The sequence below is a fragment of the Aedes aegypti genome, chromosome 1 (assembly GCF_002204515.2).
Source record: "Aedes aegypti strain LVP_AGWG chromosome 1, AaegL5.0 Primary Assembly, whole genome shotgun sequence".
In the NCBI taxonomy this organism is placed as follows: domain Eukaryota; kingdom Metazoa; phylum Arthropoda; class Insecta; order Diptera; family Culicidae; genus Aedes; species Aedes aegypti.
This window is the reverse complement of record NC_035107.1, coordinates 285,786,145-285,813,124: the sequence shown is the minus strand read 5'-3', so window position 1 is coordinate 285,813,124 and position 26,980 is coordinate 285,786,145. Positions and strand designations below refer to the sequence as shown.

Sequence of the window (26,980 nt, the reverse complement as noted above, 5' to 3'; positions counted from 1 at the left end):
TACGAAAACATTCGACCGTCACTGTTTACAGAGTGAGTGCCATTTGTTTATCGGTAGTTCCGCACGTGCTCTGCAAAAGTTGTGCAAAATTCGGAGAAAATTTGTGTGATTTTTTGCGTGAAAACCGACCAAAAAAGGGCTTAAAAAATGGAGAAGGTTTCGCAGATATTTGGTGGTGTTGTGGATGCCAAGGAAGGGAATGTGAGGAAGCTGCTTTCGTCCCTGGACGAACATCAAACGCTGTGGACGGAGGTGAGTGGCTTTTAAATTTTGTGTGGCGGACGACCACAGATTCGTGGGAACAGATGAAATTCTTGTAGACCAGTGGAAGGGCAGGGCAGAGTGGATCTAGATGTTTACAGGCACTCTAGGGCAGGGTAATTGCATCTTTTTCGAACCTGCTTAGGGCAAGTGGTGGTAAAATGAACACCGTGCCTTTTACCAAGAATAATTAAACTTCAATGAATTTTTATCATTTAATTTTAATTCATTTTTTTTTCTATTGAGCTGAAACTTTGCACAGTTTTCCAGTTCCATCTAAATCGTCATTTTCCGATATCAAATCTTCAAGTTGAGTCACGAGTAACTTTTCAAAAGGGTGTATGTGAAAATGGTTCAAAAATATTCAAAAAGCTGCACAGCAAAAACGGTTCGTTCGATTGTTAGACAACTAAAGAAACAAAGTTAGACAACTAAATAAAGATTCCAAAAAAAATACAAACAGTAAAAAAAAAATTTTTTTTGCATTAAAAAACATCATTTTTGTCACAAAAACTCAAATATCTCAAAACCCTATCGTAAACCAACGTAATTTTTTGAGGGAAAACGGTCCATTATATTAGCTATCTACCATAAAAATTTGGTGATGGTAAACCAATAAACAAAAAAGTTATTACATTTCAAACATGTCACAATTTTCACATTTAGTAGAAAACAAAATTTTTTTTTTCGGTGTAAATTATTACGGGAACCGCAGTTTGTTGCTGATTTTATTGTTAAGGGCCTTGCGTGAATTAAACAAGTCGTTTTCATGTATTCATTAGTATTATGTATATTATATGTATAAATATTATGTATATGTATAAATATTATATGTATATGTATATATGTATAAATTAAAATGAATTAACAGATTACACGAAAATATTTTTTTTTTTACCAGGATATTTTTTTTTAGAGTATGATCGATGAGTTTCTAAATGTTATATATAAACTTTAAAAGTTTTGGATTTGGGTATGCGTTATGAGATCATGAAAACATTTTATTAATACTTATTTATTTATTTATTGTTATTCAATTTTTTTACAATATCGAACACTTTTGCATCATTATCAGTACAGTTCGAGTATAGTTTTGCTTTAATTTTATTTTCTGACAATGGAATGAAACAGTGAAATTTTTGGGTTCCTTGGATCGTTTTCGCGTTATTATATTGCTCGCTGAGCTCTGATGCCGTTAATTCGTACTCTTCAGTAGTAGTAAAACAAAATGATAATTTTGTTAAATCTTCTTCTTTTCTGCGATTCGCCCAATCAAATAGTTCTTTTGCAGTTTTAATTGGATGCTCACGTTCTTTGGCTAAACTTGCTCTTGTGGCCATGCGCTTTATGGTTCCTCCAATAGCATCACAAGGACCTTTGCCATGTGACGTAGCAAAGAAATGCCATTCTGCATCAATTCCGTACTTTGATTTAAATTGACATAGGCTCGAAAAATTCTTACAGTTTTTGTACTGCGATGCTGCTCCATCAGACATGAAATATATCTTTCTGATTTCATTATCCTTATCAACGCGTAAAAAGTTAATCAGTTTGGCAATGAACAAATTTACAGATACTGAGTCGTGTCTTAAATCTTCGGAAATTACAATAAAACTAAAATGTTCAATTTGCGTACTTCCATTGAAATAAATAACGAATGGATTAATTGTAGCTTGTTGTACGTTCCAGTGATGGGACTGCACTTCATCTTGCAATACAAAGCTATAGTTTTCAGAAAAATCACAAATGACTAAAAATTCACCATCTTGTAATGTATTTTTCGTATTTTTTAAAAAGCGGGATTGCTCTGTTTTAATAAAGTCGTGAGGAATTAAACTTTCTAATTTCAAGCAAAAAAAATTACACAAACTCATCTACAGGTTTTACAATAGTTTCTAGGTCACACCTATCCGTGGTCACCCATTGCTCAAATGATAACTGATCAATATAATTTTCTTCAAACTCAGCGAATAAAGTATTTTCCAATGATGAAGAATCTGGACAATCCGAACAAGATCGTAGATAGCAATTTGATGTTGTATTTTCACACAAAAGACTACCAGTTAACATTTTAATATCCTTTGATAAATTGATTCTTTTCAAACTATGTAAGATTAGGTTAATATTTTCGTGTGTTGTGCACACACAAACATTATGTGTTCCTGAATTGGATAGAAGCTTGCATTGCCTTGGACGAAGGCTTGCAAATGAGGAAAAACCTACCTTAGTATTTTCGTTAATTTCCTTGAAGCGTGTATACGCTTCTTTCAAAGTAGTCATCATTAATCGTTTTTGGATTGCTTGACGCTTTCCATCTTTTTTTACAGATACATAATCTTTTTGGCCAGGCATAGCTCTACTTACTTCATCGTCTTCAAAATATTGAATTATTTTTTCTTTTGTCTCATCTGTTAATGAAGTACTCGACCTAGCATTTTTGGTTGCAAGACAGTTATTTTTGAATTGTTTTGCCTCTTTTGCTGTAATTCTATTGGTTTTGAACTCATTCATCAATGGCGTCTTGAATAGACCACGAGCTTGGCAGCATCGACAAAATCAATAATTTTTCTTTCCTTGTCGTGGCTAGATTCGAGAACCTTTCCTTCATATTCATAATTACCTCATCGTAGTCTGTATTTTCCACATCCTCAGGTCCTAATTTGAAGAGGTTTCTTCGTACAGCTTCGTTGATTTCACGGTATTTTTTCTCGGGATAATTGACGTAACCCATCTTCGTTCATTTAATCGGAGTCACTTTTATTGCAGCTATCCCTTCGTTGAAGCGTTCGATGTTGACCTTCTGGATGCACTCATCTTCTGATTGATTTGTTGAAACAGATGTCGCTGATGGTACCGTGGCAAGACTATCTGCCTTGGTACTTCTGGTAACTCCTCAGTTGTTGTCGGTGCTTCTAGTAATTCCTCAGTTGTTGTTGTTTTCGAACTTCCTGCAACCTGATCCACCGATGATGTACAGATTGCCCGTTTGTCAACGTTTAAACGGCAGGACGTACAAATGCGTAAATTTGTATTCAATGTAGACATTGGAGCATAACCAGCCGCTTTCAGTTTATCTATGGTGCTTTCGGTGAGATTTCGTAGCTCTTTCGAACACTTTTTTTCTGCAAACGGCCTGCAACAGTTGAGAAAGCGACTACTCATGTTGCTCGTTAGATTTTAATAAACAAAATCACTTTTAAGTTTTTACTGACTAGTTTGGTGTCGTTTGCTTGACTGAAGAAAAATTTTACAATTAAATCTTTTATAACCATAGTGGTAGTATATTTTTAGCTTTTTCGTGAGTATGTTCATGGTATGTACCTATCATGTTTTTGATGTTGTTGAAGTTACTCGCTTTCTCCCAAATCTGATTAGCAAAGTCTATTCTCTACCAAGGCGGGTCTATACCCAGGTGTAATCAGATTTTAACTTTGTGGAGAAAACCAGCGCCGAGAAAACCGACCTGCTTTACGTATACTAGATCACCTGGGTATAGACCCGCCTTGTTCTCTACGAGGTAAACTAGTCGTATACCTGTATAGAAAACTTTTTTTTGTAGCTTTTGTCTTCAATATTAGATTTCTTATAGGTTTCTTTTATCAAAAGGTTTCAACACTATTGAGAGAATTTTTCTTCAGTTACGTACAATAAAAAATATGACACTATCAAGACTTTAGATCACAACACTGGATCGCGTCTAAATTTCTAGTAGATGCTATAATAGTTATGAATAATTAAATAAAATATCATGAAAACAACTTGTTAACCTCATGTGGTACCCTTAACAAAAAATTCAGCAACAAACTGCGGTCCTAAAAAAAATTAACAATGAAAAAAAAAAAAATTTCACTAAGTGTCAAATTTGTGAAATATTTGAAATGTCATCACTTTTTTGTTTATTGGCTTACCATCACCAAATTTTTATAATAGATAGCTAATATAATGGACCGTTTTCCCTCAAAAATTACGTTGGTATTCCTATAGGGTTTTGAGATATTTGAGTTTTTGTGACAAAAATGATGTTTTTAAATGCAAAAAAAAATTTTTTTTTACTGTGTGTATTTTTTTTTGGAATCTTTATTTAGTTGTCTAACTTTGTTTCTTTATAACAATGTTTAATGTCTAACAATCGAACGAACCGTTTTAGCTGTGCAGCTTTTTGAATATTTTTGAACCATATTAACATACACCCTTTTGAAAAGTTAGTCGTGACTCAATTTGAAGATTTGATATCGGAAAATGACGATTTAGATGAAACTGAAAAACTGTGCAAAGTTTCAGATATTTTTGAAATGGTCGATCAGAATCGACTTGCATGCCTCCGTGGAATCCCTCATTGGTGTGTTCGGGTTGATGCGGAATTGGTGAAAATATCAACGAAAACTAAGAATTTAGAAAATCACGTTTGAAAATTAGAACTCGCTCGGAGGCCTTGAGGTTTTTCAGTGAGGTAAATATCGTTATGATACGGCGTCAATTCTGAAATTTTTTAATTTCTTCCTGAATGGGATACAATGCTTAATGGATATATTATCGGATGAGCAATGAAAATTTCTAAAAAAATATTGTTTGCTCACGTTTTCCGCATGATGTTCATTTTACCACCAACAGCTGTTCATTTTACCCACATAGTGCAGGTAAAATGAACATTTGCATCGTTTTTTGCTAGCGATAAAAATATGTGAAAATTTAGCTATTTCAGTCTGGATTCGTTTCGCTGCTTTAGATAACATCCCTACCTTTGATGTTGTGCGATAGAACATAGAAATTCCTCGTTTTACTATTAGAAACAAGATGATATCCTTAAGATGTTCATTTTACCACCCCTTCCCCTACCAATAAATTAAAACAAGCAGTGAATCAAATTAAAACAGACACAAAACAAACAACAAAACGAGCGCGCTCACAACCGTTTGTCCCAACTTTTACAGATTGGGACACAATCTTATGAAAAATTATGAAAAAACGCAAGGAGCAATATCGGTGCAAAGTTTTCCAACTCGTGAATAATCAGTTAGGGGCTGTCCATATTTAAGTAAGACATTTTTGGCGGTTTTTTTAACCCCCCTCCCCTCATGGTAAGATTTTTTGTATGAAAATCAAAAATGATTTATATGGCGCGTAAGAAATCTCGAAGCCCCCCTAGACCCATCCCCCACCGCTAAAACCCTTAAGCAGAGTATGCACTTCAACAGAAAAGTAATCGCCTATCTCGATGCGTGGGAAAATTCATGCAAGAAATGCTCATGAAAAGCAGTTTTCTTTGATCGCAGTACGCAGTCGAAAGGAAATGTCATTTCAAATGAAGCTCGCTGTAGAAAATTTCTTGAGCAGAAATTTTTACTCTTCTTGAGCTAAACAGCATAGTTAGCTTTACGTAATTAATGGACCACCCCTTATATTAGATAAAAAAAATCAAATTTGATTGTTGTTATTCGATTATGTGGCAAAGTTTATCTAATAATCAAAACATCGATACAGATTCTTAAAATAAGTTTTTTTTTGAGAAATTGTAAAAGAGTGGTGTAAAAACATTGTTTGCTTTCCTTGTCCCGATTGATAGTTTTGTAACTAACAGGAAACTGTATGTTTAATAAATTACAATTACAATTAAAAACATCGAAAGCGAAAAAGTTATCATGAAATATTATGATGCCGGTAAAGGGGTTAAGCACATAAAACATATACTGACTATCCAAGTGACAATTAGAAGATAGGCAGTCGAAAATAATAATTGCCTGAGAACTTGAATAAAAAATTGATTCGTGATACTTTTAGCGGAATCTCACTTCGTTTCTGAGTTTTTTGGTTTAAACTACTGAAATTTCTAGCTTCAATAATTTCCTGCTCAAAACACAAATCATAAAAGCATCGATGGATCAGATGGGAAATGTAACGGGAAACATCTAATAGGAACCTCAAAAACATCAGTTCAGTTCAAGTCCAAGGCACAGAACAAAAAAAAACTAGGAGGATGAGGTGAAAGAAAGAAGGAAAAGTACAGGAAAAGAGATAAACACATCTTTTTATTATTTTTTTCTCAGTCAACGTGCTATAAAATTTTAACACCTCTCGTTCCAGAGACCCGGTACGTCTAGGCAGTATATCAGCCAAATAATTCGCCAAAAGTGGCTTTTCAACAGCCTTTTATTCAATTATAGAACCGGCTTTGTGCCATTTTTTACGGATTATTCAAAGACGAAATAAAGACCGTAATGTTCCTTAGAGTAGAGTAAAATCTAGAATGCCTTGATAGGTATGAACTGCGATCTGTCAAACTTGGGTACCTTTTGCAGTACCAGGGGACCAAAGTACCACATTCTGTACCCGACTACTATGTCTCTATTCGTCTCGCTTATTGATTACTTCGATTTTTATGAAACGACCCAAGTCAGACGCATTCTAAAAATTTTCTAGAGATTCCTATAGTCACTAACCAAAAGATTTCTTCACGCTTTTTGTGGTACTTAGTTACGGCCCTGCGTTAAGGCTAAGTAGTCCGTCATTCGTTTTGGCAAAAATGATGACTTTTCTGCTTGCATTTGAAAGTGATAAAACTCAGTCTTGATAGTTTATATTGACTTAAAAAAGTATCAGTGTACGCGCTAACAAGCATAAAGTAAGCTGATACTTTTTCATCTGTGTCAGTGCAAAACCAACTGATTTTCTTTGAGTCGAAATCGTGAGATGAATTAGCAACAATCATCAACGATCCGTACAAATTTCAATGACGGCCTACTTCGCCTTGAATGAGATTCGGGCAGCGGAGAGTACGGCCCTAGTAGAGAAATGTCAGTTATAATTGTTGGAGAGCATGGAAATAAAGAACGTGTTTAAGGGAAGTTGCAAATAACTACAGTCATCTTTCCCTTACTCGATATTGAAGGGACCATCGAGTTAGGGAGGTATCGAGTTACAGAACACAAAACCTATGCAACTGCGATCCAAGGAACCATCGAGTTAGCCATGATAACTAACTTTTACTATGGTTCTCTAACTCGATATCGAGATACGGAATATCGAGTAAGGGAGAGTTAACTGTATTCTATGTTCTTATTAGTGAGTTACGCAGAATATCACATTGGCGACTGAGGAAAACTGAAAATCAGGAGAAAATAGGTATGAATTCAGTAATTTATCAGAACGATGATTCTAACGGGAAAAGTTTGTTTTGTGAAACGTCTCATAAAATGGCTTATTGTATGCTACCACAGAGTGGCGGCTGTTTATCAGCGATTTACTTCGAGAAGGATAAGACTACTTAAAAGTAGTGGCTGTCTTGAACAGCTATAGTGGTCGGCTACCAAGTTGTAGTGGCTGTAAAAAATCAGCATCATTTGCCCAACCACTGGTACGGAAAGGCTACCGGCTGTAGCGGCTGTGAAATAGCGTTTGACAGACCACAAAGATGGCCTTAGAGCACAAGGAAGGCTACATGAAAATAGCTCTCAGAGCGGTGTGTAACCACACAGTAGCTGCAGCTCTAAGGCGGAAAATCTGGAAATTGACGGTAAGGTTGAATTTATTGATAACAAATGAACGAGGAAATAATCGCAAGCTTAATTTTAGTTATTCAGAAACCGTTGAACCGTTGTAATGGAAAAGTGGGACATTCCTCAATTCCCCACATTAAATATTTGACAGTTCAACAGCCGATTAAATTGGATGAAAAATCGGTCGATTGTTGCACCGACGCTTATGGAAGTTTAACACAGCGATCAACTGACTAATCGCTAGATTAAATCGGATGACTAAGGAAATCTGATGTTTAGTAGGTCAACTTGCTTGGATTTTACTTAAAATTCCGATTTATCCACCTATTTAGTAGGATTGCGTCGGCCCACCCAATTAAATCGGGTGATATTCGGTTGATCCCTATGTTAATCTTCCATAAGCGTCGGTGCAACAATCGACTGATTTTTCAACCAATTTAGTCGGCTGGGAACTGTCAAATGTTTAATGGGGCCATTTCAAAGCTCTTGAGAGGAATGCGATGCGCAACGAGTGGATGGAATACAAGAAAAATTCAGATTTCATAGTTGCTGCCTATAAAACTCGCATCCGGAATATTTTCCTTGCGAGGAGCGGACCGGACCTCCAAGAAGTGTTCACGTCTATTCTCGGAGCTGACGTGCAGGATGGTGCTGAAAGCGGAGTTGATTCCTATGCAGTTGCTATTGTAAAACTAGACGCTTACTACTCAGCTAAATACGTAGATTACCAGTTGTAACTTTGAATTTTGACAATAGAGGAGATGTGGTACTTAGTAACGGCCCTGCGTTAAATGAGATTCGGGGAGCGAAGAGTACGGCCCTGGTAGAGAGATGTCAGTTATTATTGTTGGAGAGCGTGGAAATAAAGAACGTGTTTAAGGGAAGTTGCAAATAACTATTCTATGTTCTTATTAGTGAATTACGCAGAATATCACACTTTTCTCTAGTGTTTACCTCACACGTTGCTGTAAGGATTTTTCGAGGAATCTCTACAGGTCATCGTCATGGTATCCGTGGGCAATTTCCAGATAAAATCCTGTGAAAACTTGGAAGTGATCCTTAAAAAGATCTTTTGAGTAGTTTCCCGAAAAATCTTATAGAATTTCTCTTTGAATTTCTGGCAAAATGAGAGAAATGTATTATGCTTCTTATGGAGTCGCTGAATCTTGGTAGAATTCTGGCTCCATCTGGCAGGGCTTTTATCTTTAAAATCTTTTATTTTTCTATCTTTATTAACTAGATTTTTAGTCCTGGGCTAGTTCATCTAGAGACCAACGGCTTTAATTCCTTCCCATACATCAGGCCCGTCTTCATTTCAAAATCTTTAACTACGGAGGTCCAGTGAAAATTTCAAAACCAAAATCTAGTTTTCTGCGTCCTTAACCGAATGAAAAAAAAAAAACTAGAAAAACATATATTCTACTGTAACAAAACCTTGAATTCTTGTTGTTATTCTATTTCGAAGGATTGATATCACACGAGTCGTAACAATACTTGCCATAGTGTGATCCTAGATATACAGTCAACTCTCCATAACTCGATATCGAGTTGTAGAACACGAAACCAGTGCAACTGAGATCCAAGAAACCATCGAATTAGCTATGAAAACCAACTTTTACTATGGTTTTCTAACTCGATATCGAGATACGGAGTATGAACTCGAGAGTATACCATATCGTCTAATAAATACTTTGTCTTAAACTGTATTTTTTCAACATTACCCATTTCAATCGACTTTGCTCCTCATCCTATAGCCACAACACGAGCTGGAGTTCTACTTCTCGAAAGTGGGAGCCCTCTTGGGTACAGCTCCAACCCGGGACCGTGGCCTCATCGCCTTGAGTCATCTGATCCCGCAATGTCCGCTGGACATCCTGGAGGAAAAACTACAGTACTACGTAAACGTCTGTGCAAAAATCTGCAATCAGAAGGGTCACGTTGCCAGCATACCGCTGGCCTACGACGTCTTAAGTATGATTATTCTAAGATTATATTAAACACAACTCAATTGGCAATGTTCATTTATTTTTATTAGAACAAATTCTACTGAAGTCACTGGAGTCTTCCGACCTTAACAAATTGGCCATCAGCGTCATCCCGAAGCTGATGGACAACATCACCGGTTCGACAGATCCATCGACGCACGCCTCCATGCTCGATTTCCTGGAAACGGCCATGCGCCACTATCCCGGTGTTACCGGTTCGGCCAAAACCCGCATCGAGGACTTCCTGTACTCGTTGGTTGACTCCGAAGATTCGCAGGTCGTCGAACGGACCGGTCGTTGCCTGCTGCTGCTGCAGCAAATCCGAGGCGGTGGTCAGCATGGAAGTCTTCACAAGAAGACCTGGGACGAATACCAGTGCAAGCTGGTCGATACGATCCATGACCTGTTGGGGAAGGTCTTTGCCCACACGCCGGAGACATTCGACGTGGAGGAGGACTTGGAGTGTCTCAAGCTGCCGAAGCTAGCGACGGATGATGAACCGGTCGTTGCTGCCCGAAGAATCGTGAATCGCTTGTTGAATGTGATAAGCTACCTGGAAGAAGCGATCGTTCAACCTTATCCGGTACCGAAGCCCTTCCGCCCCATGAAGGTGTTGAACGTGGTGCTTCGGGGGCATTCGGTTAGCTGCCAGACCATGGCCAAGAACAGTATTCAGGAGAACCTAGCGCTTGGGATGTTGCTTCCGCAAGTCCAGGCGCAGCTATTGAAAGTTCTGGACGCATTGGTGTTGGTGCTGAAGTCGAACATGCTGCCGTTTGGCAATCTCCTGACGGACCTGTTCGATCAGTGCCTCAAGGGGACGCTGACTGCGGGCGGCAAGGGCCGTAAGAAGTCCTTCATTTCTTTGCGAACCAAGGTCTACGAAAGCATTGGACTGTGGTGCGAAACGGCCAAGTACGGAAGTGGTGTCGAGGAGATTACGGACAGTTTGTTGGAGCACATCGTTCAGGACGTGGCTCCCTTCGAGCCGGAGGTGACGCTGCAGGTCAACGCCAGTCGGTAAGTTATTGATTAGCGATTTTTTTAGGTTCCTTCTAGGATGCTTGTAAGATCCTACCAAGATGCCTTGCAGAATTCCTCGAAGAATCATTTTAGGATGTCTTGCAGTATCCTTCCAGCAAGTCTCGCAGAATTCTTCTATAATTCCCAGCAGTGTTTTCCATGATGCCTTGCAGATCATTTCCCGTATTCTAGCAGAATCCTTCCCGCATATTTTCAGAATCCCTCTCGCATTCTTGGAGAACCCTTTCTGGACGCTTGCAGAATCCCTTCCGGATGCTTGCAGAATCTTTCGCAGATTGTTTGAAGAATCCTTCGCAGGATGCTTGCAGAATCCTTTGCAGGATGCTTGCAGAATCCTTCGCAGGGTGCTTTCATAATTCTTCGTAGGATGCTTACAGAATATTTTGCAGGATGCTTGCAGAATCCTTGGCAAAATGGTGAAATCCTTCGCAAGATGCTTGCAAAATGCTTCTCAGGATGCTTGCAGTATCCTTGCCAGGATGCTTGCAGAATCCTTCGCAGGATGCTTGCAAAGTCCTTTGCAGGATGCTTGCAGAATCCTAGCAAAATGCTTGCAGAATCCTAACAGGATGCTTGCAGAATCATAACAGAATGCTTGCAAAATCTTAACAAGATGCTTGCAGAATCCTAGCAAAATGCTTGCTGAATCTTAACAGGATGCTATCAGGATGCGTGCAGAATCCTAGCAGAATGCTTGCAGAATCCTAGCAGAATGCTTGCAGAATCCTAGCAGGATGCTTGCAGAATTCTAGCAGAATGCTTGCAGAATCCTAGCACAATGCTTACATAATCCTAACAGAATGCTTGCAAAACCTTAATAGGATGCTTGCAGAATCCTAGCAAAATGCTTGCAGAATCCTAGCAAAATGCTTTCAGAATCCTAGCAGGATGCTTGCTGAATCCTTCGCTGTATGCTTGGAAAATCTTTGGCACGATTCTTGCGAAATCCTTCGCACCTTGTTTGCAGAATTCTTGCCAGATCTTTTAGAACCCTGCCAGAATGCTCACAGGATCCCTGCAGGATGTTTATGAATTCCTGCCAGGATGCTTGCGGAATCCTGCCAGAAGTCTTTCAGAATCCTGCCATGATGCTTGCAGAATCCTGCCAAGATGCTCTCAGAATGCTGTCGGCATGCTTACAGAATCCTTCGCAGGATGTTTGCAAAATCCTAGCAAAATGGTTGCTTACAGGATGGATGCAGAATCCTAGCAGGATGATTGCAGAATCCTAGCAGGATGCTTTCAGAATCCCAGCAGAATGCTTGCAGAATCCTAGCAGAATGCTTGCAGAATCCTTGCCAGAATGTTTGCAGAATCCTTCGCAGGATGCTTGCAAAGTCCTTTTCAGGATGCTTGCAGAATCCTAGCAAAATGCTTGCAGAATCCTAACAGGATGCTTGCAGAATCCTAGCAGAATGCTTGCAGAATCCTAGCAGAATGCTTGCAGAATCCTAACAGAATGCTTGCAGAATCCTAGCAGAATCCTAACAGAATGCTTGCAAAACCTTAACAGGAAGCTTGCAGAATCCTAGCAAAATGCTTGCAGAATCAAGATGCTTGCTGAATCCTTCGATGTATGCTTGGAAAATCTTTGGCACGATTCTTGCGAAATCCTTCGCACCTTGTTTGCAGAATTCTTGCCAGATCTTTTAGAACCCTGCCAGAATGCTCACAGAATCTCTGCAGGATGTTTATGAAATCCTGCCAGGATGCTTGCGGAATCCTGCCAGAAGTCTTTCAGAATCCTGCCATGATGCTTGCAGAATCCTGCCAAGATGCTCTCAGAATACTGTCGGCATGCTTACAGAATCCTTCGCAGGATGTTTGCAAAATCCTAGCAAAATGGTTGCTTACAGGATGGATGCAGAATCCTAGCAGGATGCTTGCAAAATCCTAGCAGGATGCTTGCAAAATCCTAGCAGGATGCTTGCAAAATCCTAGTAGGATGCTTGCAAAATCCTTGCAGAATGCTTACAGAATGCTAGCAGAATGTTTGCTGAATCCTTCGCAGGATGTTTTCAAAATCCTAGCAGGATGCTTGCAGAACCCTTCGTAGGATGTTTGCAGAATCCTTCCCGAATACTAGTAAAACCCTTATAGCTAGATCACTGCGTTGTTGTCTCACAGTTAGAATCTACAGTAGATCCTTATTCCTCTTTTACAGCCAAAAATTATCCGCCAAGGCGAAAAAGAAGCTTCAAAAGGAGCAAAATGCTGCCACGTCTCTGGCAAAAACTCATTCCACAGATTCGTTCGAAAACTCGAAACATCTCCAGTCAGACTACGGCAACGAAGTTCTTTGCCTAGCTGCCCTTCGTTGCTTGGTTAGAATCCTGAATGCAGCCGGCTGTTTCATCAAGCCCATCATGCAGAAGCTCATCCAGGAAAAAATAGTATCCCTCTGCTTCTCGGTATTCTCGCAGCTCAATACGGGCACCCGTCAGAACCTCTACTTCGATCCGCACTGTCGCAAGGCTCTCATGTCTGCGCTTCACGCGTTGATTGTCAATCCGCACCACATCTGTCCTCCTCCGCTGCAGTACGGAGTGCAGTTGTTCAGCATGGTTCAGGTACAGGACCCCAACGGAGACGTCCGTGCCCGAGCTTCCGAGCTGAGTCGTTCGACCGAAACGTTGATTCATCCACGGAAGGAAGTGTTCTACTTCCCGGTAGAGGAAAACGCTGTCAAAGACATGTTAGCGTCTAAGAAGAAACTTGCACTGAATCCTGCATTCTTCCCGGCAAAGCGGACCTATGATGCGAACAAAACTCCGATAAGCTTTGAGAAAGTCAAACAATCGGTTCCCGAACCGGCAGCGACGAATGTCGTAGAATCTGTTGAAGACAGTGAAGATGAAGAGCAAATCGCTACGGTGGAGGAGGTCACGATCGAAGAGAAGCAGTCTCCAGAAGTCGTCTACAACTTGGATGATGATGAAAACAGGGCCAACTTCAATAGTGGTGAACTACAGAAATCGACGACTGATAAGACTGTGGAATCGGCGGCAATTGAAATCGATTCCGATAATGAAGAGGAAAATGAAGTGGAATTGATTGAGACGGATGCGCAGAAGAGCTCGGAAACCCCCAACGGAAAAGCAAAGGACGATGACGAAGTGGAGGTGATCGAACAACCGTTGACTACACCGAAGCCAGCAGTAACTCAGAATGGCAAAGCGGGGTCTCCGAAAAGTTCCCAGAAAAGAAAACCGGAAGCTGTTGAGGAAACAGCGGAGTCGAGTGAGAAGAAGTCCAAGGCGAACGTTGAGGCGGAAGACGTAGAAGCACGCGTAGACGATTTGGTCGCAGAATTCGTAGACGAGTTAAACGACGATGTTTAGGTTTGTATTCTCCATATAATATAACTCTATTGGTGTTGATTTCACGTTACTAGACTAACTTATTTACAAGAGAAATTCTCAGCTGCCATGCTCCATCTTGTTCTCAATTTCAAGAACCATCTGTGCACGTTTCTCTATCAAGCAATCGAGATACTCCACCAAAACTTCCGTAGTATTTTGGCACAAATTCAGCTCAGCGTTCCCATATAGTTCTGCTCGAAACTCCCAATCCTTGTATATCTCATCTTCGGTGTCCTGACCGACGCTCGCCTCGTACTCCGACAGTTTCGCATTGAACACCTTGAAGCTTTCAGCTTCCTGCAGTAAGGCCGCCCGCGTCGAATCGTCCACGTTTTCGCACTCTGTCGGTAGACTGGGTTCCACTTCAGATCCCAAATCGAAATCGCACGTCACGAATTCGTTAACGGCTGCCTTGGTCAACTGAAAAATTTCAACGGATTTTTTCTTATTGGACTTCTGAATCAACAATCAAACACTCACTAGAAAAACCGTCCCAACTAGGATCGACCTGATTGCTAAACGATGCATTGCAATCTGCTGATGATTGATGAGTCACGCGATAAACCTCTTAGTTCCAAAGCGTAGGTGATTCGCCAAAGCTTTGTCTATCCGTGCCGAACAACCACTGAGCAAGCTCCAATCGAACCTAGGTTGTGGCCCATTATTGCCGATAAAGATAAGCTTTTGTTGATGCTTGATAGGGCTGAAGAGATAACGTTAGGCATATGCGGATCGACGGTGGAAACGATAGACTCATGATAAGCCGGCCTCTAAATGTGGGAATTGGGTATTGACAGGTAATAGACTGGATTTTTTTTATGACGCACATTATTTTTTCTTATTATTTACTGAAGGTTTTATATTGTGCCACATTTTCTGTTTCAAGGAAGTCGTTTAAACTTTTTCTCAGAAAGACATGAAGTTAGAAATGAATAGATGATTAATCTCTAATGCATGGTAACCAAAATTAATAATACCCTAATATTTAAAACAAATAATAAGACAGATCTGTTTCTGTTCGGGATGAACCATTGCGACCAGTTTTCTTTGATCTTTTGTGGTATACCCGTGTCCTTTGTTTAGTGCATGTCGTTCTACTCCATTACTATTGAGAAATAATGAAGTAGTCGTTTTTTATACAAATATCATTCTTTACCATTTTGCATAGAGCCTCTTTAGAAAAAGATACCGCTATTTATACCTTTTGGAGAAAACAGTTTGTCACCATTAAACTCTCAAAAGCGCGCCCCTTAATCAGATTCGGCCACTAAGCTGGTTGAATGATACTGATTTTGACCATGCATCGGTACTCTAGCGTATCAAATTATTGCTTCTACTTATAAGGTTCAAAGTCGTTTTTTGAAACTGTGAACAGGTTTCATTGCATGAAACAATTAGATTTCTTGAAACAAAAAGCTTATTTAAAAAGTTAAGAGGTCTGCTACTCCACTGATTCGGAATCGTTTCCCTCCTAGATATCGAAAGATAAACTCTTGAACTTGGTAAGAAATTGTCTCATGCGTTAAAACCAACCTCAGATGCTGATTGAGCCATTTTTCCACTTCGACCTCCTCATCATCTACGACAAATAGGTGGTTCTTAGTGGCTTGTTACTCTCTTATACTCTTCCGACCGTAACATATAAGTATTCACAAGAACAGATACGGCAAGAGTACAATTTGGTAGATCTTACCCAGTAACGCACCTCGGAAAGGTGATCTACCCGCGTTACGGGTCAATAAGACAGATAGAAATGTTACAAAATTTTATGTCTTTATTATTTCTAGTATTCGACCCCTTCCATCAGAACAAATAACAAAACTTGAAGTACTTTAGTCGGACAGATAAGAGCTTACCCATGTCTGGAAAGTGCCGTATCAGAAAGGTAGCTCCTGAACGTGATCGAAGTATCGTCAGATCAGCTGCACTTAAACATGTTTTTAAGCCTCTGGAGCTTTCGAGGATAAGTTTTCAAAACTTCTGTGGAGGAGCTTGTCAAGCTTCTGTCCGGCTGAGGATTGCAAAATCACCCTAAACGGCACAGCGGTGGAATGGTCCAACGAGGCCGATTATCTAGGCTTGACTTTGGACAGCATGCTGATATTTCGACAACAAGTCGACAAAACGGCCACGAGATGCAGCACGATGCTGCGAATGTTGTATCCCCTCATAAACCGAAATTCTGAGGTCCACCGTCTGGCCGAGATACAAACTATTGAAGATCGCTTTAGTGAGTCTATCGAAAGGTACAGGGCTCGTTGCCGCACGTCAGACGAGCAGGTCGTTCGCGCTATAGTCGCACCCCCCTAGGTTATCAAATTTATGTCTTGTAAATAGTAGTCAGTAGATAGGTTATCAATTTATAAAATTACCGGAGCTCGAAAGAGCCAAATTGTAGAGCAACTTCTAGTTACAAAGACAATTAGACTAAGATTGAAAGGCCCTTGGCCGACCATATAATTTGTATAAACAATTGTACCCCCAAATCAAATATTAAAACAAACACGAATTAAACCGAAAACAATAAAGGTCAGTCTGTCATTTGCTTCCACCAAGAACGATGACCGTAGCAACAAAGGGGTGTAGGTAAATATCAACGACGTATTGGACATTCTAATGTCCGTAAAACGGTTGGCAAATGCCGGAATTTCGGTGCTGTTCGATGGACGTCAAGCGATACTGCGGAAGGACAAACAGGTAATTGCAACGGCACATTTGAAGGGCAGCTTGTACGAGCTGGAAATCAGCGTGGACTCGTCAGTAGCGAACGCATGTCAAGCTGAGACGAGTGAGTTGTGGCATCACCTTAATGAACAGGCGACGACAAAGTTGATACAGTACAACATGGTTGACGGAGTAAATTTGAAGCCGAAACCTATCGGATTCTCCGATAGGTGTGTCCAAGATAAGCAGTGCCGCGAACCATTCAGCGGAACCAGGCAACGGGCAACCCGGGTGTTAGAACGGATCCATTCGGATGTCTGTGGTCGGATAGATCCGTTGGCGTGGGACGGATCCAGATACTTCGTCTCATTCTTATCGATGACCATACTCACTTCGCGATCAACAAGTCCCAGGTTTCTGAAAAAGTCCATAAATTTGAAGCAACGGCCACATCGGCGACTGGCAAGGTAAATGGATTATTGTTCCAACGAACCGACGGCATAGAAAAAATAATCGCTGTTTTGTGAAAGTGTCAATTTGGTGATTGATCCACCTGGGAGTGAGAACGAAATTTTATTTTTCGTATTTATGAGTTTAAGAATAAACTTTTGGGGTAGTGCTTCGTGAGGCCCAAGCAGGACAGTTCGGTTTTGCGTCGTCCGTTAGGTTTTGCTCACAATTTCACGCGTTTTCGTCGCCGGAGAATATTTTTTTTCCTGTTTGGAGCGTCTTGCTGGGTTGTGCTTCGTGAGGCCCAAGCAGGACAGTTCGGTTTTACGTCGCCCGATCGATTTTGCTCACGATTTCGCGCGTTTTCATCGCCGGAGAATTTTTTTTTCCTGTTTTGGAGCGTCTTGCTGGGTTGTGCTTCGTGAGGCCCAAGCAGGACAGTTCGGTTTTACGTCGCCCGATCGATTTTGCTCACGATTTCGCGCGTTTTCATCGCCGGAGAATTTTTTCTTCCCTGTTCTGGAGCGTCTTGCTGGGTAGGTATTTGGGAAGGCCCAAGCAAGACGGTTTGTTTTCGGAACGCCTAGAAGTTTTGCTGTCAGTGTCAGTTTTGTGTTCAGTCGAGAATGGATTACCAACTGGTGAGTTCGTTTCATGCTTATGATAACACATTTTTTCTTGAAAGCGTAACTTTTATGTAATATTAAAACAAACTTTGTATGGTTCGTCACTATAAGTGTCGGCATTATGCTATTTTCTTATACAATTTCAATATACATATATTTTTCTCTTTTTGACATTATTAAAAATTATCTTTTGAATTGTTCGACATTGTGAATGTTGACGTATTTTTTAAAACTTCTACCATATCGAGACAAAATGCACAGTAATACTCATATGTCATTTTCAAACAAACTATGTATGGTTCGTCACTACAAGTGTCGGCATTATTCCTGTTTCATATAATTTAAAATATATACATGTAATTTCCAGTTTTCGACATTATTAAAACCTCTTTTGAATTGTTCGACATTATAGATGTTGACCTATTTTTTAAAGCTTCTACCAAAAACTTCTCAAGACAAAAATACAAAACTAGCATTAAATATAAGTCGTATATTTCCCCCTTGTCCATGGATCGCATCACCGACCAGAGGTGACTCCCAGATCTTTTCCTCCCTCACTAATAAACACCCTTCCCGTGGTGATTGTGGAGATGCAGAGGTATTCTCGGTCTCTAGAAGCAACAATCATTACACCCTAACATTCCTTCCCCATCCCAACTGACTGTAAGGACTTGGCCGGCGCCAATGTGGATCGGCACGAAACCGAATTTAGAGAAGGTACGTATTTTCGGCTGCAAGGCCGTTGCATGGATACCAAGACAATCAAGAATGAAGCAAGGAAGTGGTCCTGATGGGATATGCACCAAATGGCTACAGACTCTGGGGCAGAAACAATAGGAAGATCATCCTAGCCCGTGATGTCAAATTTGACGAAACGCGATTCCCATATGACCCGGTCAAACAAGAGGGGGAAACGGAAATGCCCAACCGGTAGCGCTCCCTTCGCATCCAGAACACTACGAGTCCCACTATGACACTACACACTGGCGTTTGTAGTGTGGCGCAGCGAAAGGGAGCGTATGCTCCCCGGTAAGTTATTTGATTACTTTGTTGAAACAATCTCTGGCGTTCTTCTTCATACGGATGTCCCTCAAACGTACCACGAGATCGCCGGACAAGATGATAGCGAGCATTGGCTTCGGGCGGTACGGAGTGAACTAGACTTCCTTAAAGCAAACAACGTGTGGCAGTTGACGACATGTCCCGACGGCGTAAAACCCCTTAAATCCAAGTGGGTGTTCAGACTGAAGGAGGGCGAGAACGGTAGACCTGTTCGGCACAAGGCACGTTTGGTGGCAAAAGACTGTCTTCAAAAGCAAGGACGAGACTTCGAAGGAACCTACGCGTCAGTGGCAAAATTAGTTACGGTTCGAGTTGTGTTGGCTGTCGGAGTTCATCCCAAGTTTTACTTTCATCAAATGGATGTGCGAACTCCTTTCCTGCAAGATCGTCTGAAGCAGGCTATCTACATGGAAGTTCCGGCTGGTGTGCAAGCGACACCTGGTTAGGCCTGTCGTTCGATCAAGTCGCTCTATGGACTCAAACAAACTCCCCGATGCTGGTACGAGCGATTCAATGTAGAACTTTTTAAGATGGGTTTTTCCAGATCGAAGCACGATTATTGTCTCTATATGAAGCTAACTCCCGGCGATGAAGTGATCCTGATACTCTATGTGGACGATCTGTTGGTTGCGGGTGGGAAGCTCTCTTCGATCCAGACGCTCAAGTGAGACCTGGCTAAGCTATTGGAGATGTCTGCCTGTGGTGAGTTGCATCACTTCTTAGGAATCAAGATTGGCTGTATCCACAAAGCCGATGTTATGCAATTGTCTCAAGATGCTGGCATCGACCGTCTGCTGAAACGTTTCGAAATGGACAACTGCAACCCGGCCAGCCATCCAATGGAGAAGGTACCCAAGAACCGTACCAAGAACGGTTGGATCCCTAATGTACCTTATGTTGTGCGGGCGACCAGATATTTCCAGCAAAACCCGACTGATCAACATTGGCAAGCCCTGAAGCGTGTGTATATCCAGGGAATCAGAGGAGTGACACTACTATTCCGACGAGACGAATCAAGCTCATCATTGATAGGTTAAGATGAACACCTGAATGGCATGGAGAACACAGGCGCCGAGGGTCACGACAGCGGAGGGAGTGACTACGTCAGCACGGCGGATGAAGGAAACCAACCTGCCCCCACATTGAGGCAATTTATGGATGCCATCAACCAGCTTAAGAATAACAAGGCCGCTGGTAAGGATGGTAGTGGAGCTGAACTCATCAAAATGGGCGCGGAGAGGTTGGCTGCCTGTCTGCTCCGGCTGATTGTCAGAATCTGGGAAATGGAACAGCTGCCGGAGGAGTGGAAGCAAAGGGTCATATGCCCCATCTACAAGAAAGGCGACAAACTGCAAAACTATCGTGTGATCACTATCCTAAATGCCGCCTACAAAGTGCTATCCCAGTTTATCTTCCGTCGTCTATCACCAATAACAAATGAGTTTGTGGGAACTTATCAAGCTGGTTTCATCAACGGCCGCTCGACAACGGACCAAATCTTCACTGTACGGCAAATCCTCCAGAAATGCCGTGAATACCAAGTCCCAACGCATCACCTGTTCATCGATTTCGAAGCGGCTTATGATAGCATCGACCGCGAAGAGCTATGGAAAATTATGGACGAGTACAGCTTTCCCCCGGCGCGGTAAATGGCTGGGCATGGCGTACCATTGGTACCTCGCGTACCTGCAGGAATAAAATAGACCCCTTTGTGCGGTCCTTAGCCTCTTGCCCAGCAACTCCTATCCCTACCTCCTCGTGGTACTGGCCGGGGTACGAGTAACCTTGGGGAAGATCGGGTAACCAACCCCCGGTGGGAACTTTGGTCGTATGCTGACAGGGAAGGGGGGGTTTGCTTTTGCAAACCTGGAGCGTCTGTACTCCACGTTAGGAGCGGCTCACAACAGCGTCTGTTCCCCATGTCAGGGGCGGCTGATCATCGTCCGAGTGCCAGAGAAGGACTCTAAGCTAAACTGCGCACTATGGCCCTCCGAACATTTAGGGGGAATGGTCCTCCGGAAATCTAGGGGGTTGGTGTCAGGCCCTGCGAGCCAGCCGTAAAAACACATCAGCACAGGAACGTCAACGAGAGAATACGGACCGGAACAATCGGCAAAGACCACAGCGACGAAAATGGACTAGCGATTGGAAACTCGGTACGTGGAACTGCAAATCTCTCAACTTCATTGGAAGTACTCGCATACTCTCCGATGTACTGAAGACCCGCGGTTTCGACATCGTAGCGCTGCAGGAGGTATGCTGGACAGGAGCATTGGTGCGAACGTTTAGAGGTAATCATACCATCTACCAGAGCTGCGGCAACACACGCGAGCTGGGAACAGCTTTTATAGTGATGGGTGATATGCAAAGGCGCGTGATCGGGTGGTGGCCGATCAATGAACGAATGTGCAAGTTAAGAATCAAAGGCCGATTCTTTAACTTCAGCATAATCAACGTGCATAGCCCACACTCCGGAAGCACTGATGATGACAAGGACGCATTTTACGCGCAGCTCGAACGCGAGTACGACCGCTGCCCAAGCCACGACGTCAAGATCATCATAGGAGATTTGAATGCTCAGGTTGGCCAGGAGGAGGAGTTCAGACCGACGATTGGAAAGTTCAGCGCCCACCGGCTGACGAACGAGAACGGCCTACGACTGATAGATTTTGCCGCCTCCAAGAACATGACCATTCGTAGCACCTATTTTCAGCACAGCCTCCCGTATCGGTACACCTGGAGATCACCTCAGCAGACAGAATCGCAAATCGACCACGTTTTGATCGATGGACGGCACTTCTCCGACATAACCGACGTCAGAACCTATCGTGGCGCCAACATTGACTCCGACCACTACCTGGTGATGGTGAAACTGCGCCCAAAACTATCCGTCATCAACAATGTACGGTACCGACGCCCGCCCCGGTACAATCTCGAGCGGCTGAAACAACCGGATGTCGCCAATGCGTACGCGCAGCATCTTGAGGCAGCGTTGCCGGATGAGGGCGAGCTCGATAGGGCCCCTCTTGAGGACTGCTGGAGGACAGTCAAAGCAGCCATTAACGACGCTGCCGAAAGCGTTGTCGGATATGTGGAACGGAGCTCAAGAAACGATTGGTTCGACGAGGAGTGCCAAGAGGTTTTAGAGGAGAAGAATGCAGTGCGGGCTGCAATGCTGCAGCATGGTACGCGGCAAAACGTGGAACGATACAGACTGAAGCGGAAACAGCAAACCCGCCTATTCCGGGACAAAAAGCGCCGCCTGGAAGAGGTGGAGTGCCAAGAGATGGAGTTGCTGTACCGTTCTCAAGAAACGCGGAAGTTCTATCAGAAGCTCAACACATCCCGCAAAGGCTTCGTGCCGCGAGCTGAGATGTGCCGGGATAAGGATGGGAGCATCTTGACGGACGGACGCGAGGTGATCGAAAGGTGGAAGCAGCACTACGATGAACACCTGAATGGCGCAGAGAACACAGGCACAGAAGGTCAGGACAGCGAAGGCGATGGCTACGTCAGCACAGCGGATAGCGGAAATCAACCAGCTCCCACGATGGGGGAAGTTAAGGATGCCATTCAACAGCTCAAGAACAACAAAGCCGCTGGCAAGGATGGTATCGGAGCCGAACTCATCAAGATGGGCCCGGACAGGTTGGCTGCTTGTCTGCATCGGCTGATAGTCAGAATCTGGGAAACGGAACAGCTACCGGAGGAGTGGAAGCAAGGCGTTATATGCCCTATCTACAAAAAGGGCGACAAACTGGAGTGTGAAAATTATCGTGCAATCACCATCCTAAACGCCGCCTATAAAGTGCTATCCCAGATTCTCTTCCGTCGTCTATCACCTATAGCAAACGAGTTCGTGGGAAGTTATCAGGCAGGTTTCATCGACGGCCGCTCGACAACGGACCAGATCTTTTCCGTGCGGCAAATCCTCCAGAAATGCCGTGAGTACCAGGTCCCTACGCACCATTTGTTCATCGATTTCAAGGCGGCATACGATAGTATCGACCGCATAGAGCTATGGAAAATCATGGACGAGAACAGCTTTCCCGGGAAGCTCACAAGATTGATCAGAGCAACGATGGACGGTGTGCAAAACTGCGTGAAGATCTCGGGCGAACACTCCAGTTCGTTCGAGTCTCGGCGGGGACTACGACAGGGCGATGGACTTTCGTGCCTGTTGTTCAATATTGCGCTTGAAGGTGTCATGCGGAGAGCCGGACTTAACAGTCGAGGTACGATTTTCACGAGATCCGGACAATTTGTTTGCTTCGCGGACGACATGGATATTATTGGGAGAAAATTTGAAACGGTGGCAGATTTGTTCACCCGCCTGAAACGCGAATCAACAAGAGTCGGGCTAATGGTGAATGCGTCGAAAACAAAGTACATGCTGGTTGGCGGAACTGAGCGCGACAGGACCCGCCTAGGAAGCAGTGTTACGATAGACGGGGATACCTTCGAGGTGGTGGACGAGTTCGTCTACCTCGGATCCTTGTTGACGGCTGACAACAATGTTAGTCGGGAAATACGAAGGCGCATCATCAGCGGAAGTCGTGCCTACTATGGGCTCCAGAAGAAACTGCGGTCAAGAAAGATTCACCCCCGCACCAAATGCACGATGTACAAAACGCTCATAAGACCGGTAGTCCTCTATGGGCATGAGGCGTGGACTATGCTCGAGGAGGACTTGCAAGCTCTTGGGGTTTTCGAACGCCGAGTGCTAAGGACGATCTTCGGCGGCGTGCAGGAGAACGGCGTGTGGCGGCGAAGGATGAACCACGAGCTCGCTCAACTCTACGGCGAACCCAGTATCGTGAAGGTAGCTAAAGCTGGAAGGATACGCTGGGCAGGGCATGTTGCAAGAATGCCGGACAACAACCCTGTAAAGATGGTGTTCGCCACGAATCCGGTCGGAACAAGAAGGCGTGGGGCGCAGCGAGCTAGGTGGATTGATCAGGTACACCAGGACCTGGAGAGCGTGGGTCACAGGCGAGGATGGAGAGAAGCGGCCATGAACCGAGGGAATTGGCGAAATATTGTTGGCGAGGCTTTATCAAGATAATTGATGTAAAGCCAAATAAGTAAGTAAGTACAGCTTTCCCGGGAAGCTCACAAGACTAATAAGAGCAACGATGGATGGTGTGCAGAATAGCGTGAAGATTTCCGGCGAACATTCCAGTTCGTTCGAATCCCGCCGGGGACTTCGACAGGGTGATGGACTTTCGTGCCTGCTGTTCAACATCGCGCTAGAAGGTGTCATGCGGAGAGCCGGGTTCAATAACCGAGGTACGATTTTCACAAGATCCAGCCAGTTTGTTTGCTTTGCAGATGATATTGATATTGTCGGCAGAACATTTGGAACGGTGGCAGACCTGTACACCCGCCTGAAACGTGAAGCGACAAAAGTCGGCCTGGTGGTGAATGCGTCAAAAACAAAGTACATGCTAATAAGCGGAACCGAGCGCGACAGAGCCCGCCTGGGAAGCAATGTTACGATAGACGGAGATACTTTTGAGGTGGTTGATGAGTTCGTCTACCTCGGATCCTTGTTAACGGCTGATAACAACGTTAGTCGTGAAATACGGAGACGCATCATCAGTGGAAGTCGCGCCTACTATGGGCTCCAGAAGAAGCTGCGGTCGAGAAAGATTCACCCCCGCACCAAATGTACCATGTACAAAACGCTTATAAGACCGGTGGTCCTCTATGGACATGAAGCATGGACCGTGCTGGAAGAGGACCTGCAAGCACTTGGAGTGTTCGAACGAAGGGTGCTTAGGACGATCTTTGGCGGAGTGCAGGAGAACGGTGTGTGGCGGCGGAGAATGAACCACGAGCTCGCTAGGCTCTACGGCGAACCCAGTATCCAGAAGGTTGCGAAAGCCGGAAGGGTGCGCTGGGCAGGGCATGTTGCAAGACTACCGGACAGCAATCCTGCAAAGATGGTGCTCGCGTCGAATCCGGTTGGTACAAGAAGGTGGGGAGCACAGCGAGTGATGTGGCCTTATCAGGTGCAACAAGATCTGGAGAACGTGGGCCAAAATCGAAGTTGGAGAGACACAGCCATGGACCGAGCAAATTGGCGTAACATCGTTAACGAGGTTTTATCAAATTAAATGATGTAACACCAATCAAATAAATAATTGAAAGGTTACGCGGATGCGGATTGAGCGTCTGGCACGAGTGACCGGAAATCTTGTCAGATCTCTTCAAGGTATTTGACTGTTCCGTATCCTTGTGCAGCAAAAAGCATTCAACCATGGCAACATCATCCAGCGAGATGGACTACGTTGCACTAAGCATGGCTGCTACCGAAGCGATTTGGCTCCAAAGGATTCTGGAAGACCTGCATGAAGCGAGTAAATCGTCTACTAACTAAGAAGACAACAGGGGCTGCATATGCATGGTGAAGAATATGAACACGAAACGCACAAAACACATTGACACCGAACATCACTTTTTTTTGTGACCATGTGTCCTCTGGAACCTTGAAAATAGAGCTCAAAACCAGCTAGCCGACATATTTACTAAACCTTTGGAATTCTCCCGTTTCAAGGGTCTAAGGATGAACCTAGGGTTAACTGTTTGAGAGGGGGTGTAATCAAGTAGGCATCCAGTTTACCAGTCTTAGCAATGCGGCGGCGTTTCATCTCCTAGCAAAACGGCAATCGCCTCAGCAGTCCAACAACCTCTTTAGCAACCCATAGATATAATTTTGTTGATTTTTCAATGAAGGTCATTTTGTAATTTGCTTCCATCAAGAACAGTCTTTTTCAAGTCCTCCGAAGATCTTCCATTTCACGACGCCTTCCACTCAAGAATGAATATTGTTTGTGAAAAGATCCCAAACGCACGACTTACTAAAGCTATTAATCCATTGCAGTTTCACAATAGATGAATAAATATCTCATGAAAACATGTATACTGAACACACGCTGTTATTTTTCTCGCAAATCAGTTAAAAGTCCACAACGCCAAATTGTGTCACTAAGAGCCGATTTATTCAACTCTGCTTAAGCTTTAAACCTAGTTTAGGGGTCTATTTTGTAAATCGAATCATTTTAAGTGACTCGTCTGCAGCCACTGACGAACACTGCATATTTCAGAAGTCACCCATCGACTACCATATTAATCCTGTCACATAGAGTGACAACTGTCGAATAATTCGAGTAACAGAGTCATGTCGAGTGAAATTTTTGGTCGACAGTGACTCCAGTCGAGTCGTTTTTGATCGACTCGACTTATAAAATATCATATAGGTAAACGTGGTTTACTGTTTAAGCGAAGGTGAAGAAATCGGCCCTAACTGCACAACTCATCGCGATGTATTCAGCCTCCGTGGACACATTGCCACTGCGCGCTGCTTCTTGGATGACCACAGGACAGTACAGCCAAATACCTAGATAAAAAATCCAGACACACATTTGCGATCTAGCTCATCACTAGCGTAGTCAGCGTTAACGAAAACCTTGACTGGCGGTTCTTGCGAGTTTCTCCTGAAGGTCAGCTTCGTACTCTTGATAGCTTGAAGGTGGCGTAAGACTCTTTTAGCATGCTTCCAGTGTTCATCTCCTGCCGCATCTTGAAACCTGGCTAAATATCCGACAACATAGCACAAGTCTGGTCTGGACCCGAGCATCAAGAACATCAAGCTGCCAATCAGTTCACGATATGGATAATAGCCAATTTCATTTATCGGGCGTAGCTTCCCCGATACACCTTCAACATCAGTATTGTCTTCCTCAATGTCATCCGTATTTTCATATTCATTTTCTGAAACTATCGGTTCAACGTTATAACAGCAATAACATTACCATGTTCAACTGCTTTTAGCCCTTCTACATCGTCTGGCTGAGGATTGAGGATAACTTCCGGAATTACTAGTTTCGCAAACTCTTCTTCCTCCGGTGTCTGGAAGGTGCCAAGTTCCCCGGCTCATCAAATCAAACTTGACTCGTGCAACAAACATTATTCTCGTTTTCATACTCCATAGGTGATAACCAGTCGATGCATAACCCAGCATCACGCTA

At 43.1% G+C, this 26,980-nt stretch overlaps 2 protein-coding genes across 2 annotated transcripts; one reads left to right on the top strand and one right to left on the bottom strand.

Annotated features, from left to right (window-relative positions):
• The first annotated feature begins 10 nt into the window (after positions 1-10).
• Positions 11-14,168, top strand: LOC5575648 (proline-, glutamic acid- and leucine-rich protein 1). The gene is made up of 4 exons (XM_021838067.1): positions 11-252; positions 9,509-9,725; positions 9,790-10,759; positions 12,948-14,168. Exons 1-4 carry the CDS (start codon positions 148-150, stop codon positions 14,122-14,124), a joined length of 2,469 nt encoding a protein of 822 aa, XP_021693759.1. The 5' UTR covers positions 11-147; the 3' UTR covers positions 14,125-14,168.
• LOC5575647 lies at positions 14,107-14,798 on the bottom strand. The gene is made up of 2 exons (XM_001655743.2): positions 14,626-14,798; positions 14,107-14,565 (listed from the first exon to the last, which is right to left on the bottom strand). The coding sequence occupies exons 1-2, from the start codon at positions 14,671-14,673 to the stop codon at positions 14,203-14,205; spliced, it is 411 nt and encodes a 136-aa protein (XP_001655793.2). The 5' UTR covers positions 14,674-14,798; the 3' UTR covers positions 14,107-14,202.
• Between the last annotated feature and the right edge of the window lie 12,182 nt (positions 14,799-26,980).